A 14,963-nucleotide genomic window follows, 5' to 3' on the forward strand; every position below is an offset into this window, starting at 1 on the left:
GCCCTCTAGATATTATAATTTATAATAATTTTATTTATATGTAAGTTAAAAATGTTTAAATTTTTTTATAGAAGAAAAAGTATTTTATTTTATTGTATTACGATTTATTTTGTTTATAATAAATATATATTTAAATTTAATTATACCATGATAAATACATTATTTTTTGTTTTTTGAAGTGAAATTTCTGTTAGTAAAAAACTTTTCTATAAATTTTTATAAATAATAACTTTTAATTTCTTTAAAAATTATTTTTACACGGATGGCTGATGTGGCTAACATCTAAGATCGAGAATACGTAAGCGTTAAAAATCATTGTTGAAAGCAACAGCCGTCACTGACACGTGTTTTTTCTGTTTAGACCTTATCTTAAAAAATGTCCCTTTTCTATTTTCCGAAGTGTTATAGACGCTCGTATGCTTCCGGCCTAAGTTTTAAGAAATATTTAAGTTTAATTTCCATCTTAAATATCACTTATGCATACACTTCTAACTTTTTTAAATACTTAAATAATGTTTATAAAAAAATCGTAATAACGGAGGTAGCAAATGATCGATAAAACTAACAACTTTTAGATATGTATCGGTAGGAAGTAACGCTCTGCGTCTACAAAAACTAAAACTTCCAATATTTTATTTAGTGCTGAATCCAATTTTGCAACTCTTTATCTACTCTCTAGGATAAACAGTAGAAAATTAGGTTTTAAAACTAAGCAAAATATTTTAAAAACTATTTGCTATTTTAATACAAAAAATTAAATAATTCATTTTAATTTTAAAAGCAAATTCAAGTAAATGAACTACAGATGTTTCACTTCAATCATGTGATATTTCGAATAAATACACATTTTTTAATGTGATAAAACCTTTCTTTGAATGTAAATTATCAAGGAATTTACAATAATATCGCAATGCTCAACTTGGAGTTCAAAAATTCCTTGATAAAGCAAATAATTTTATGTAGGAAATGTACAAATAAAAAAAAAAAACATTTTACATTTACAATTTGATCGGAAGAGAGATTGTACTAAATTGTAAGTATTATTTAAAAATAATTAAAATATATTTTTCAATTTTAGCTTCATTCTGTTTATTATTCATTAAAAAAACTATAAATATACGCAATATTAGTCAGTAATATGTAAAAATTACAATTAATTTACGTGCAAATGTAAATTATGTGTTGAAATAAAGAAATGGTTATAATTAAAACAATTTTTTTTTTGTTCGAATATTTCTTATAGAAATCTGCTAAAATTTAAAAAGTGAATGTTTTTTCTCATCGAATAATTATTTTCTTCTCTTTTTCTCATCCGTTTCCCAATTTCTAATTCTACAAATCACTTAAGGATTATATTTTATTGATAAGTGGGAGTTGAAACTCGCTAACTGGCGATAATAATTCGTACATATTAAAATAAGAAGAAGACCCGAATTCAGTAGTTACAATTTCGATTACCAGATGGCAATACCTGTACTTACAACTTTTTAAGTAGTTCTAATTTAGACCATCTGATCCCTTACCAGTTATCAATAGTAATAATATCGTTTTTTAAATTTTAGCACCGATTTCAATCTGACCACGAAATTATGCATTTCGCATTGTTTGTTTTTTTGTCAACTTTCCAGCTCCTTTTTATGTCGAAATATTAAGTTTTTTCGCAGTTTTTATGTATTTGAAAATCTGTACAGTCTCTAAACTGAGCTAGAGGATTGAAAATTGGCATGCAGGTTGGTTTAGCGTCAAGGAAGGCCTTTTGGGATGTCAACATTTCAGGTCTCCTTCCCTCTTTTTAATATTAAAAAATTGTGGTTTTAAGGCTTTCTAACGAAAAGAAAGAAATCCCATTTCAATAAAAAACATTTTAATATAAGAAATATATTATGAGAGGTAAGTATAACTTTAGTGATGGTGCTCTAATACCCACGAGATTTTTTTTTGTTACGGCTTTATTTTTCAGTTGTAGTATAAGAAACATTTTGATCGACAACAAAAAGACAAAACCCAAATGAAATTTGGTAAATAGACTATAGAACTCCATCCTCGCAGGTGATGGTCTTAGAGAAATGTAGAAGGTCATAAAAATGTTATGTTAAGGCTTGTGTATTACAGAAGTGTCTTCTGCACATGAAAATAATGTACAAAACCCAAATGTTGTTATTCGATTTTAATATGTTTTCAAGTTATAGCGTAATTCAAAATTCGAGAAGTAAAGAATCCGACAGGCAGAGATACTACGAAAACAATCACATAGATTCGTTGAAATAACTTAAGAACAAAGGCATAATGTAGAGTAGGCGCGCAAAGCTGTCTTCGTCTCTCTTATACGCCTACAATTTCCCTCTTCTTGTCTTCTTTCAATTTCTCTCTTTTTACCTCTCTCACTGCTAATAATTCACTTATTACATTTTCTATGTCTATAGAGTTCTATGGTATATACACCACTGTGATTGAAAATTATCTTAAAGACGCGGGGAGCAAATATAGCATGGTGCACATTAAAATGTATAATAAAGCATATATCTTCTGCCTTTTTAATCATTGAAATAATCAGCTGAGTGTAAAGAGAATAGTTTACATTTTTTTTACTCGTGGCGCTGACATCTTAGCGTTAAAATCCAATAAACTAGCGCTTCTAAATGAGTAGATATAATTTAAAAAAACGAAACTGCCCAAGCGCATATTTAACAAATTTATACTTCGTATGAAATCGTCACAGAGATATGAAGATAGAGAACGCTAGCCTGTAAGTGAATGCGATATGCGAAGCGAGAGAGAATACTGCTAATAAGTTCCTCTGTGCCCTTGTCTAATACATATACTTATACTTACTAATACACTTTGAAAATTTTTAAAATATATGATCTAAGCTAATACATATAATAAGTATATATGTTCATATTATTATGGCAAGGATACGGGGAAACTCATTGACAGTCTTCTCTCTCATTAATCATATCGCATCCACTTACAGGCTAACAGATCCCTCGCGTTCTCTATGTATAATATTCTATGGAAATCGCAATAAAATAAGTACAATGGTTTCATTATATACACAACATGTGTTTTCATCTGCGCGCTTGCTTGTAGATGTAATTATTATTGGCTGCAAGAGAGACAGTGAAGAACGTCTACAATTTCTATCTTTTTTCACCTGGTCAAGAATTCACTTATTACATTTCCTATGTCTCTATACAGTTCTATGGTATTATCACTATGAGCTATAGCAACTGTATTATGATCAGTCTATATTTAATACAGTCTGTGAGACATTTATTTTCACTGCTTGAAATTACATCGACTAGATGGAGGTCACTGGTTTTTAAAGTATCAAAGTAAAAAATGTGAATTGTCAATATTTGAAAGTATTTACTAGTAAAAATAATTTTAATACAAAATTTAGAATAAAAGCCGGCGAGATCCTTACCTTCTAAACTTTCATATTTTTGGATAAATATTTGAATATGATAATTTTATAACATTTAAATCAACAAGTAGAGTTAGAAATATTGGTTAGAAAATGAGTACTATTACTTCTGAAGATTTATTACAGAAACATCGAAAAGAACGTAAAGATTTACAAGCTAAAATACAATCGATTAAAAAAACTGCCGATAAAAAAAAGAAAAAAGAAACTGCTGAAAAAATAGCTCAATTGGAAGCAGATTTAAAAGCTCAACAGCAAATAGAGTTAGATCAATTAAAAGATTTAACTATTGATAATAATACAAATAAAGAATGCTCCGAGAAAGAAGTTGAAGAAGTTCCGCAACAGTGCGAAAAAATATCTAAAGCACAACGTCGACGAAATAAGAAAACTCAACATGAATTAGAAAATCAACGACGTATTGCTGAACAAGAAATTGAAAATGAAGCAGGCCCTAGAAATGTAGAGTCTTTAGCGATAAAAAAAATTTTAGATTCTAAGGGTTTGCAATTACATACAATCCCATCAGATGGCGATTGCTTGTATCAAGCAGTTAATCATCAATTAGAAATAAATGGTTTAAGTACTCCAGGAGTTGCTAGTTTACGTCGGGATACCGCAAAATACATGCGTGAACATAAAAATGATATGATACCGTTTATGATTACGGAAGATGGTGATATAATGTCTGACATTGGTTTTGATGATTATTGCAATCGTATTGAAACCACTAAAGCTTGGGGTGGACAACTTGAATTAACTGCCTTATCTGAAATACTTAAATGCCAAATACATATTTTACAAGCGACTGGTCCTCCTACCATATTGGGTGATCAATTTACAAAGTCTACTCCATTAGTTTTAACGTATCATAGACATATGTATGGACTTGGTGAACATTATAATTCTACAAAAGCAGCCGTGGTTGAAGAAGCACAAGATGATTTTTAAATAAATGTTCTGTACGATATGTGTAATATAGATATAATGTTTAAGGATTAATAAAATGCAATATCATTGTTTTAAAATTTAAAACAAATAAATATTTTGTCGTTTACAGTGTCAATTAATATTTTGATTATAATAAAACTTTTAACAAAAAGAAAACCGACTTCAAAAAAAAACTTTTAGAAAACAAATTAATATGCACTAAAAAGTAAAGAAATAACGATAATATAATGTAGTTAAAATTATTGTTATTTTTGGAGTAGGTGTCAGCCAAGGAAACAACTATGATAGAGCTTTGCTACATTAGCTTTACTGACTCCGACTCCAAAAATAACAATAATTTTAACTACATTATATTATCGTTATTTCTTTACTTTTTAGTGCATATTAATTTGTTTTGGAAAAGTTTTTCTTTTGAAGTCGGTTTTCTAGTTTTTTTATTTTGTGATTTTTAATGAATCTGAAGTACACTAATTTTCCACTAAAAAAGAATCATCGAAATCGGTTGGCGTGATATTGAGTTATTCGTCCTATTGTCGTGCATACTTAATGCAAATTTAAGACTTTTATGGTTTTCTCATGGATGACGTTATCAGAACTTCACCAAAATGAAACGGGACCACACGGGAAGCACTAGCTATCAAATAGATAAAGAATCATCAAAATCGGTTTACCCAGTCAGTTCTGAGGTAATAAACAAAAAAAAAAAAAAAAAAAATACAGTCGAATTCATAACCTTCTCCTTTTTTGTTTGAAGTCGATTAAAAAGTGTCATTATTTATTTTAAACGTGCTACTCTTTTTCCTAGAAATAAGATTTACTTTATTTTGTTACGTAACGCAGTTTTCTTTTAAAAAATTCTATAAAAAAAAAAGGATTACAACGGCTGGGCTCTTTGCTTGTACACCAAACACAGCCGTTTTCGAAATATTCAATCTATAGTGTTATGATCTCTTATTTTTATTTAATGAGCACTTCTTTCCATTTTACTTTTGATAGATAGTACATATGTTCGTTAATTCCTCTCACAGAAATATTATAACTTCTATATCGTTTCATTATATTATTTTCACACAATGATTTTATTATTTATTTAATAATATTGCCTATATTTATAAATAATATCATTATTTAAAAATACAGGATAGTATTACGTTAAATAAATATCTCCTCTAGCGGCGTTGAATTTGGTTCAGAATATAAGTCAGGAGTATATTAAATTTAGTCTAAAGTTTGTAAGGCTTAGAAATATTTATTATAGAAACATAATTTTGTATAGGCGTTAGTAAAATCGTCTAATTAGTCTTTACGTCTGTTTATTCTAAACCAAAAATGTAACTTTCAGTTTGTAAGTCATTCAAATCGGATAATTGGATTTAAAAATTCTGCTAGACGTAATTTTGTGCAGTGGCAGAGAGCATAGTAGGGATTACTGTTTAATCACGAGGGCGCAAATTTTATAGTATGTATTATATGGGAATATCAGTTATGTGTGTGTGTGGCTCTCTAAGAGTGGATATCTTTCTTTACTTACGTGACGTAAAAAAACAAACGATTGCATCATCAACACAATCTATACATGGTATTTCAACAATTAACTCAGTCAATTGTTTGTTTTCACTTGTTTATTAATAATTAAAAAAATATACTTTTGATGAATTCTTTCATTTATATATGAATTTGTGACAAAAAAAATACAATTTCTAGTCCTGGAACTCGTGACACTTAACTGCACTTACACGGATTTCGAAATTTCGCATATGAATCAATACTATTTAACGATAGGTACAATATGGAGTAGGTGTGCCAGGGTTTATTCTGGCAGAAATATTTTTTGCAAGTTTTTAGAAATAATTGAATATTTTAATAAATTACTGTTGTTACTGTAACAATTTGAAACATTATTTAATAAAAACAGATCACTAATTCGTTTTTTAAAATATATCGTAAATATTATGCAGCTCCATTCACTGGTTTTGTAGAATCTTCTTCTTGAGGTTTATTAGGATCATCTGGTTTCATTGCAGGGAATAATAATACTTCCTGTAATTTGAAAACAAATACATTAATGCAAATTAACTATATTTAAAAATGTAAATTTATCGAGTACATATAGGAAAGTTTAATTTCGGAACAGAAACAAATTTTAAGATTCATATACATAAGATTTTAGACTACCATGCTAAAATTTTTTGGGTGAAATGACCCACGGTGAATCATGTTGAAAAAGATGCTCCTATATCTAAAAGTAAGTTTAAGCACCATCGCGTCAGTTTTGCGCGGTACAGTTGAGGAGAATATGAATTTAACACCCCTTGATGTCTTACCCCTGCACCAGCAAATATATACGGCGTTGCTGGATACTAATTCTGCATAAATATTTGAAGAGAATTACATAAATGTCATAAAGAAATAAATCCGATAACTTCGGTGTATCAGAAGTTTAAAAAATTTTCTCCCGTCAATTTACGAAGCCCTACGTGATTTATTTCAGTACGGCATTTAGGTATATCGCCTCGAATACTTTTCGTACATATTTACTGGAGTAGAGGTAAGACATCTTTTTCAACAAGATTTTTGGTGTCAAACTGATCACGTTCGTTAAACACAATTAGAATTCAGTTATCATTACAAGCATCCAGGGCAAAATCGGGTAGCAATATCTAAATCTGTGGAACTACAATTTTTTCAAAAGAGCTAAGCAGCTCTTTATTTCTCAAAACGAACGTACTTTCACGGAAAATGAGTAAAAGCAAGAGGTTGGGCCATTTATGTATTTCATTTATTTAAAGGGAAGTTTTCAAATCTTGACAAGAACGGGAAACTTAAGACAAATCTATTTACAAGTTATTCAAAATTCTTAATTTCTTCATTTCCGCAAAAAAAATTTTTGTCCAAAAAAAAAAACAAAAAAAAAAAAAAACGAATTGACTATAAAAATAAAAAACTGCAACGAAATGCGTTTTTTTTTTTTTTTGTTGAGATAATTACAGAAAATGAAAATAGACGCACAATGTGTTACAAAATTTTCCTATTCATAAGAGGCTAGCTATATGTATATGATTGTAAGGAAATCTCATTAACATTATAGTTGTAAAATAAAAAAATACCTTAATATTATTTGAATCAGTTAAAAACATAGTGAGTCGATCAACTCCTATACCCCATCCAGCAGTTGGAGGTAAACCGTATTCTAAAGCTGTAACAAAATTGTCATCCACCATTTGTGCTTCATCATCACCAGCAGCTTTATCTTTTGCCTGTTGTTCAAACCGTTCCTTTTGAACTACAGGATCGTTCAATTCTGTATATGCATTACAAACTTCTTTTTTCAGTACAAACATTTCAAATCGTTCCGTTAGCCCAATTTTTGATCTATGCCATTTAGCTAAGGGGCTCATAATTTGTGGATGTTCTGTAATAAATGTTGGATTAATACATTTTTCTTCTATGTATTCACCAACTAATTTATCTAATAATCGAGCTGTAGTCCTTGGTGAAGGACATTCAACGTTATTTTTTACGCAAAGTTCATCTAAAAATTTATTCGCTTCGGGAGTATTTAATTTATCGGCCGGTGGAAACGTTACACCTAGTTCTTTTTCTAATGTTTGAATCATGGGTACACGTTTAAATGGTGGTGAATAATCGACGACAATTTCTTCCCCATCAGGACCATCTGGATGATATTTCACTTGATATGAATTATGAATACTTTTGACCATTCCAGAAACCATCTCTTCCGTGATTGTCATTAAATCGTTATAATCCGCGTAAGCCATATAAAATTCACAAGTGGTAAATTCTGGATTATGCGTTAAATCGATACCTTCATTACGAAACTGTCTTCCAATTTCGTAAACACGATCAAAACCACCAACAACTAACATTTTATGGTATAACTCTGGTGCAATTCTCATAAAAAGATCTAAATGCAACTCATTGTGATGTGTAACAAAAGGTTTAGCAGATGCTCCACCAGCAATCATATTCATCATTGGAGTTTCTACTTCAAGAAATCCAAGTTGATCTAGAAATTTACGTATATATGCAATAATTTTAGCTCGAATTTGAAAAGTTTTACGTGTTTTATCATTCAGAATTAAATCTAAATATCTTTGTCGAAATCGTGTTTCCTTATCTTTTAATCCGAAATGTAAATGTGGTAGCATATGTAAACACGGTGATAATAGTTTAATTCTTTTGGGCATTATTGACAATTCTCCTTTTTTAGTTTTACCCGGATTCCCTATACAACCAATAATATCTCCACGACGCAATTTTGATAAATCCGATTCGAAAAGTGCTTCACTTTCGTATAAGCGTGCGTTTGCCATTACTTGTAATTTAACACCTTCTCCACGTAAATCGTAGAAAATTAATTTTGCACCAGATTCTCGAATTGCATGTACTCGCCCAGCAACACTTACAGTTTCATCTTCAAGAATTTCGCCTTCATTTAGTATTGAATACTTTTCAATAAATTCTTCTAACGATATTGAAACATGGAATTTATGTGGATATGGATGTTCCTCACCACCAGCGGCTTTTAATTGCTCCACAGCTAATGTTCGTAATCTAAAGAATTCATTTGGACTTATCTCTTCTTCATTTTGTTTTTTGGATTCAGGTTTTGGTGGGGCAGCTGCTGCTTTCTCTGCTTTTTCTTTGGCTTTTTGCTCAGCCTTTAAACGACGTTTTAATTCACTGGAATGCAATTTTATATAATTACAAAAATGTTTAATGCTAACCTCAAAAATAAGGCTAACCTTTTACTTAAACTAATAGAACATGCTGAAATTTTTCGAATTTCTGAACTTATATTAATTACCGGCAATTTTATTAACTTTTGTAACATGTTTATGCGATTTTGAGTAGGTAGTTTAAATAATTTCAAAAATTCTCACGTGGTTATAAAGTGCCTTCCTTAATTAAGCCTTATGCTTAGATGAAAATTTACCTTTTTGATATTTTTTCACCACTTTCATCTGCCATTTCTTAAATTAAATAAAATAAATAAATAATTTGTTCACAAAGCTACAAATTTAGTACTATAGGTTTTAAAATTGTTCGTAATTTAAAATATTAAATAAATACTGTAAAAATAGTATAAATCGTATATTATTTTACAATATAGTTTTTACCAATCACCACGTTTCGTTTACGAGCTTAGGAATTTTGTTTTCTTCAAATTGGCAATGACAGTTACTCGAAGACAATGAGCGTCTCGGGACAGGATAAATTTTAGTTGAATTAATAAAATAATTTAATGAAATGTTATTATACCATGCATATATGAAATATATATAGTATATTAAGTTTTGTCCCAAGTTTGTAACGCTTAAAAATAATGATGCTAGGAAAAAAATTTTGTCATAGCTGTTCATAAAATCACCTAATTAGTCCATTTCCGGTTGTCCGTCCGTCCGTCCGTCCGTCCGTCTGTGGTCACCACTGAAATATAGAGATACTGGAACGCTCTCTAGCTCGCTAGGAGCGAGGAGACAGAGAAAGGAAATGACGGGTATACATGTCTTTCTCGTACAGTCTTAGTTGACTGTATGTCACATGCTTTCTTTATCAATGCGCATGAGCAGAAGAGTTAGAAAGAAACATGTATACCCGCCCGAATCATGCTGCACCGTCCTCGCTTACCACTCGTAGGGCGCTATAGGCAGTGAGCGTTCCAGTATCTCTATATTTCAGTGGTGGTCACGATAACTCAAAAACGAAAAAAGATATCGAGCTGAAATTTTTACAGCGTACTCAGGACGTAAAAAGTGAGGTCAAGTTCGTAAATGAGCATCATAGGTCAATTGGGTCTTGGGTCCGTAGGACCCATCTTGTAAACCGTTAGAGATAGAATAAAAGTTTAAATGTAAAAAATGTTCCTTATAAAAAAATAAAAAACTTTTGTTTGAAACATTTTTTTGTAAACATCACTGTTTACCCACGAGGGCGTTAATTAGGTGCAAATTTTATAGTATGTATTAATATAAGTGTATATCAGTGTGTGTGTGTGTGTTTATTTAAAAGTGAATATCTTTTGTTATTTACGTGACGTCAAAAAAACAAACGATTGCGCATTAACACTGTCTATACATTTTTGTATGTGTTATGTGATAAAGAAATCAACACTGACTATGCATGGTATTTCAACAATTAACTAAGTCAATTGTTTCTTTTCACTTGTTAGATTTAAATTTAATACATATTATTTAATTTTACTGCACATTATTCATTTGACTTTCTTTATATAATAATATCTTTGCACAAAAAAATATTGGGTGGATATCGTTTATATCTCCGTTTTCTTTAATGGTGTCACATTTTAGAACGCAAGGGACAAAAATATCAGAGCCCAACAAACTCCTCTAGAGTCGCCAAACTCAACCCACCCAACTCGTAATTACAACAAGAGTTACATATGATAATAAATTCAAAGTAAGAAAAATTAGAGGCCTCTGCTGGATTCGTACTTTGTACCTAATCACTAAAATAACAATTTATATAACAACGCCTCCATAGATTTTTAGGTATCGGTACTTCAAAAATTTAAATATAACATTCAAAATACTAAAATTATTTTTAATAACTATTTTTTCTTTCAGAACAAAATTATCAATTAATAAATTATTTAGTAAAGGTAATTATATAGTTATTAATAAGTTATTAATTAAGTTAATTATATAGTTATTAATAAGCCGGGTGGCTGTGTAGGTATAGCGCTTATTGCCTATGAAAACTAGTGACGCTGGTTCGTATCCTGGTGTGGGTAACATTTTTACTTTTAAACTAAATGAATTTTTTCTGATGTTAAAAATTCTCCACTATTTTATTATAGTTTAAAAATTATCCCGCCCTCTTGCAAATGATATAAATTATACATATGTCATAAATCACTATTCTGTCAGGAGGGAATTTAAATAATCATAAATATATCTCACTCTTTAAAATTATGTTCTCCTGTTACAAAATGTTAAAAGTATGTAAAAAAATGGCTTGGTTATGCTAAATTTTGAAACTTTTTAATAGGAGAACATGTCATTATTATTTTATAACATATTCGCCTGTTACAAAATATTTAAAAAAATACTTATTTTATTTGCCTTTTTTGTTGTACATGCTATTTATTCTTGTTGTCATAGGAGAACATGTTATTTATTAAAAAAAAAATTAATGTTAGTCCCACTACCCTACTTATGTCATAAATCACTCTTCTATCAGAGGGTGGGAATTAAAATAACATAAAATATATCCTGCTCTCTTACTTATTAGTCGCTTTTGGTTCTCATAACAATTATCTAAAAAAATGACTTTATCTCGGCATTATAATATATTTAATTAAAAATTAATCGGGGCAACGATAGTTACGAACCGAGGTACTCTGTAATCTAAGTTGACTGGGCTACTCACTACTCCACTTTTGACATATTATATATATCAATAATGTAATACAAGTCTGAAAATATTAAATAAATTTTAATCATTTGATGACTGAAAATGGTAATAGATTGAGACTCTTCCGGAAGAAATATTCTTACCACTAAAGAGTTACTACTATACTTTAATTAAGTTACTACATTTCTGAAAATATTTTTAGTAACTCAGAATCACGGACGTATATATATACGTCCGTGCTCAGAATATTTCTTCCGAAAGATGTCATTATCTATTGCCATTTTCTGCCATTAAATGATTGATTAATGATTTATATAATTTTTTTAGAATTTTTCTGACTTTTTCAGAGATAGTTTTACTTCACACATTCTTTTTCTGAATTTCAAACTAAGTATTCTTTGCTCGAGTTCCAGAACAAATTTATTTCCACAAGGGTAATATTAAATATCGCGATTTTATTGTTTAATCTTTATTGTTAACAGTATGTAGTATAGGACAAAATTCAAAAGTTAGTTTTTTGCACTTGGTGTTGGTGACGTTATGTTAGTTTATATATAGCTATAATGTTTACATATCGTCATCTAATGTATCTCGTTTGTAGTCATCTCGTTTGACTAAAACTTTAAGGTCTCAGGAGACGTTAAAGGAGTAAATTTTATAAAAAATTGCAGTTTTGGCCTTTTTCATCAAGCGAATTTAAATCAAGCAACAAAATGTCGTATGCTTGTGTTTTTTAATTGTATTTTCCCTATTCACAATCGGCATTCTTTGAACTGTTCTTATATCACACGATAAGGCAATAGATGCTTGCATCAGTCTACATCTTTCTTTCAAATTTTCAATGATTTGTTTTTGTTCTTTTAATGTTTCAATTTGTTTCTTTGTTTCTTGAATTGTTTCTTTGGAAGTAATCATTTTCATATGGTCAAGTTGTTCGTTTATTAATTCTGTAATTTTTTCATAATACGAACGAGCATTTTGAAAAGATTTTGTGTCTCGTCTTATTACTCCGTTTTTCTCGTAGCTTGTAGATAAAATTTTGTAAACATTATATTCCGTAATAAAATTTATATTGGATTCGTGGTCAATTTGAAGAAGATATTCAATTGATTTACTGAAATTTTCAAATGCTGAATCTGGATCATCACATTCAAAGTATTGTTGTCCTAAATTACAATGTTCATGGCCTAAATTAATTAAAATATCTTGAAACAAACCGTTAATTAACGTGTCGCTAGCAGTATCTTCATAATTGTATTGTTTTAGAATGATTAATACTTCTCCGTAATATTTTATACGATTTTGGATATCGGATTCTGGTAGATGGTTTATAGTATATTTACCATCAACATTTTTCAAACCATTAAAAGCACATTTAAGTTTATCAGAAATTTCCACTTTATTAAAATAAGCGTCTATTTTTTTAAGCATTTCTTCGAATGAGTTTTTAAATAGGTCCTTTGTCATTTTGCAAAAAAGTCACATTTCGCTTCACCGATCATTCACTAATTTGCAGAGCACTGCAGTAATGGAGTACTCAATAGTTTTAAAATTATTATTAATAATAATATTGTTTTGTGTTAGGTATAGCCAAGTAATCTTCAATGTAGATCGAAATTAATTGTTTTTTGTTTATTTTTTAATTCAATGAATTATGAGTTTATGATGTATGATGTACAAGTATGACAAATTTTCCAACTAATCTCTACTATAAGTAAGATTAGATATCTATACATAGACTGAACCAAAAGTATGCATACGTTTAAATAACTAGCCAGGATATTAATAAAGATATCGACAAATTACCTGCATAAATTCTCATGATCTCTTCTGAAACGGAAAACTAAGTATTTATCGTCCAAAATATTATCTAGGAGGTATTTTTGGTAACTGATTGCGAATTTGATATCAAGTAAATGGATTCTAAGATTCACGTATTTCGAAAATCGTGCAATTTTTTGCCAAGAATTTCGCTTTTTTGACATAAAAACGGTCCAAACTTGGCTATATAAGAAGTATTTGGCCGCTGATTACGAATTCGATGACCGGTTACACGGCGACTAAAAATACGTCCTTGATAACAGTTTGGGCGATAAATACTTACTTTTCCGTTTTTGTGTTAAAGGTGGAATTTCGGGTCAAAAATGGCACGATTTTTGGAATCTGACATCGGATTCGGAAATATAAGCCAAAATAAACATTTAAAAAGGTTTTTGGGCTATATATGCCTTCTGCTGGGGTCCTATGCTCCCTTCTGACTAGGTGAAGTTGGCTGAATGTTTCTTGGGGTTCTCTAAACACGTTACAAAAAGTTTCATTAAAATCGGTGCTGTTTCCCCGCTTTTCCTATGCTTATTAGTTGGCTTTCCCCGCTTATTAGTTGTACTATAAAGAGCTTTCAGTAATTAACAAAAAAAAAAAAAAAAAATTGTTTATTAATCTTACAGTTCCTGACTGTCAAAAATAATTTGCACTCTGCATCATAGACAATAAATTATAACATAGATAGGAAACTTGAACAGTTTTTACCATGTGAGCTCCATAAACTTATCACTCGATTTAAGAGATGTCACTCAAGTAGATTCAAGCTCTTAACTTAAATATTATAGGCAATGAATATTACAAAAACGTTTTATGTATCACATAAAACCTTCTTAATTTCTACAAACATAAAAATATAACCATAGAAACCATTTCATCATAGTTACCTGATCAAACTTGACAGACTTTAATACAAAAGTTATTCTGAAATAGTGTCAGTTATACAAAAGTTATTCAAAATAGTGTCAGAGTGTCCCAAATTAAGTGCAGAGAATGAAGAAAAATAGCTATTCTATAAGTTTTTCCAAACTTTCTTTGCAGATTTTGGATTCGATGTATATCTATTCTGTCTTCGATTCTTTTTTGCCTGATAAAAGTTTTAAACTTATATAATTTTCTGGAAAAAAAATATTATTTCTGCCGTTTAATCAACTTCTTCAGCGGAGAAACCTTATAAATAAAAAGTTAAGTTTAGATATTTTCGAATATGTAATAAAATCTGTTTTTAATTTTCCTTAAATTTCTGATGAACATACCATTTTTCATTTCCCCCTTATTTAAGCTTTTAATTTCCAACTGAAAAATAACAGACTTATAAAAACACAAACCAAATAATTAAAATGATATTTTCTTTTTATAAATAATA

General features: G+C 29.6%; 2 protein-coding genes across 3 annotated transcripts; one reads left to right on the forward strand and one right to left on the reverse strand.

Moving 5' to 3' along the window:
- Positions 1-3,376: 3,376 nt before the first annotated feature.
- Positions 3,377-4,455, forward strand: LOC123305264 (deubiquitinase OTUD6B). The gene has a single exon (XM_044886930.1). It carries the CDS (start codon positions 3,521-3,523, stop codon positions 4,376-4,378), a length of 858 nt encoding a protein of 285 aa, XP_044742865.1. The 5' UTR covers positions 3,377-3,520; the 3' UTR covers positions 4,379-4,455.
- Positions 4,456-6,269: 1,814 nt separating this feature from the next.
- LOC123297625 (lysine--tRNA ligase) lies at positions 6,270-9,549 on the reverse strand. 2 transcript variants are annotated; one of them, XM_044879379.1, is made up of 3 exons: positions 9,336-9,549; positions 7,486-9,082; positions 6,270-6,418 (listed from the first exon to the last, which is right to left on the reverse strand). In XM_044879379.1, the coding sequence occupies exons 1-3, from the start codon at positions 9,368-9,370 to the stop codon at positions 6,329-6,331; spliced, it is 1,722 nt and encodes a 573-aa protein (XP_044735314.1). In that variant the 5' UTR covers positions 9,371-9,549; the 3' UTR covers positions 6,270-6,328. The 2 variants fall into 2 exon arrangements, with proteins under 2 accessions (XP_044735314.1, XP_044735306.1); XM_044879371.1 differs by lacking the exon at positions 9,336-9,549 and adding an exon at positions 9,145-9,314.
- Positions 9,550-14,963: the final 5,414 nt, after the last annotated feature.

Source organism: Chrysoperla carnea, chromosome 1, assembly GCF_905475395.1.
Source record: "Chrysoperla carnea chromosome 1, inChrCarn1.1, whole genome shotgun sequence".
NCBI lineage: Eukaryota > Metazoa > Arthropoda > Insecta > Neuroptera > Chrysopidae > Chrysoperla > Chrysoperla carnea.

Coding starts and splice junctions, on each gene's coding strand:
- LOC123305264 (XM_044886930.1), top strand. CDS start 3,521: ATGAGTACTATTACTTCTGAAGATTTATTACAGAAACATCGAAAAGAA.
- LOC123297625 (XM_044879371.1), bottom strand. CDS start 9,233: ATGTTACAAAAGTTAATAAAATTGCCGGTAATTAATATAAGTTCAGAA. Junction 9,083..9,144: donor TCTATTAGTTTAAGTAAAAG/GTTAGCCTTATT, acceptor ATTGCATTCCAG/TGAATTAAAACGTCGTTTAA. Junction 6,419..7,485: donor CTGATTCAAATAATATTAAG/GTATTTTTTTAT, acceptor TTCAAATTACAG/GAAGTATTATTATTCCCTGC.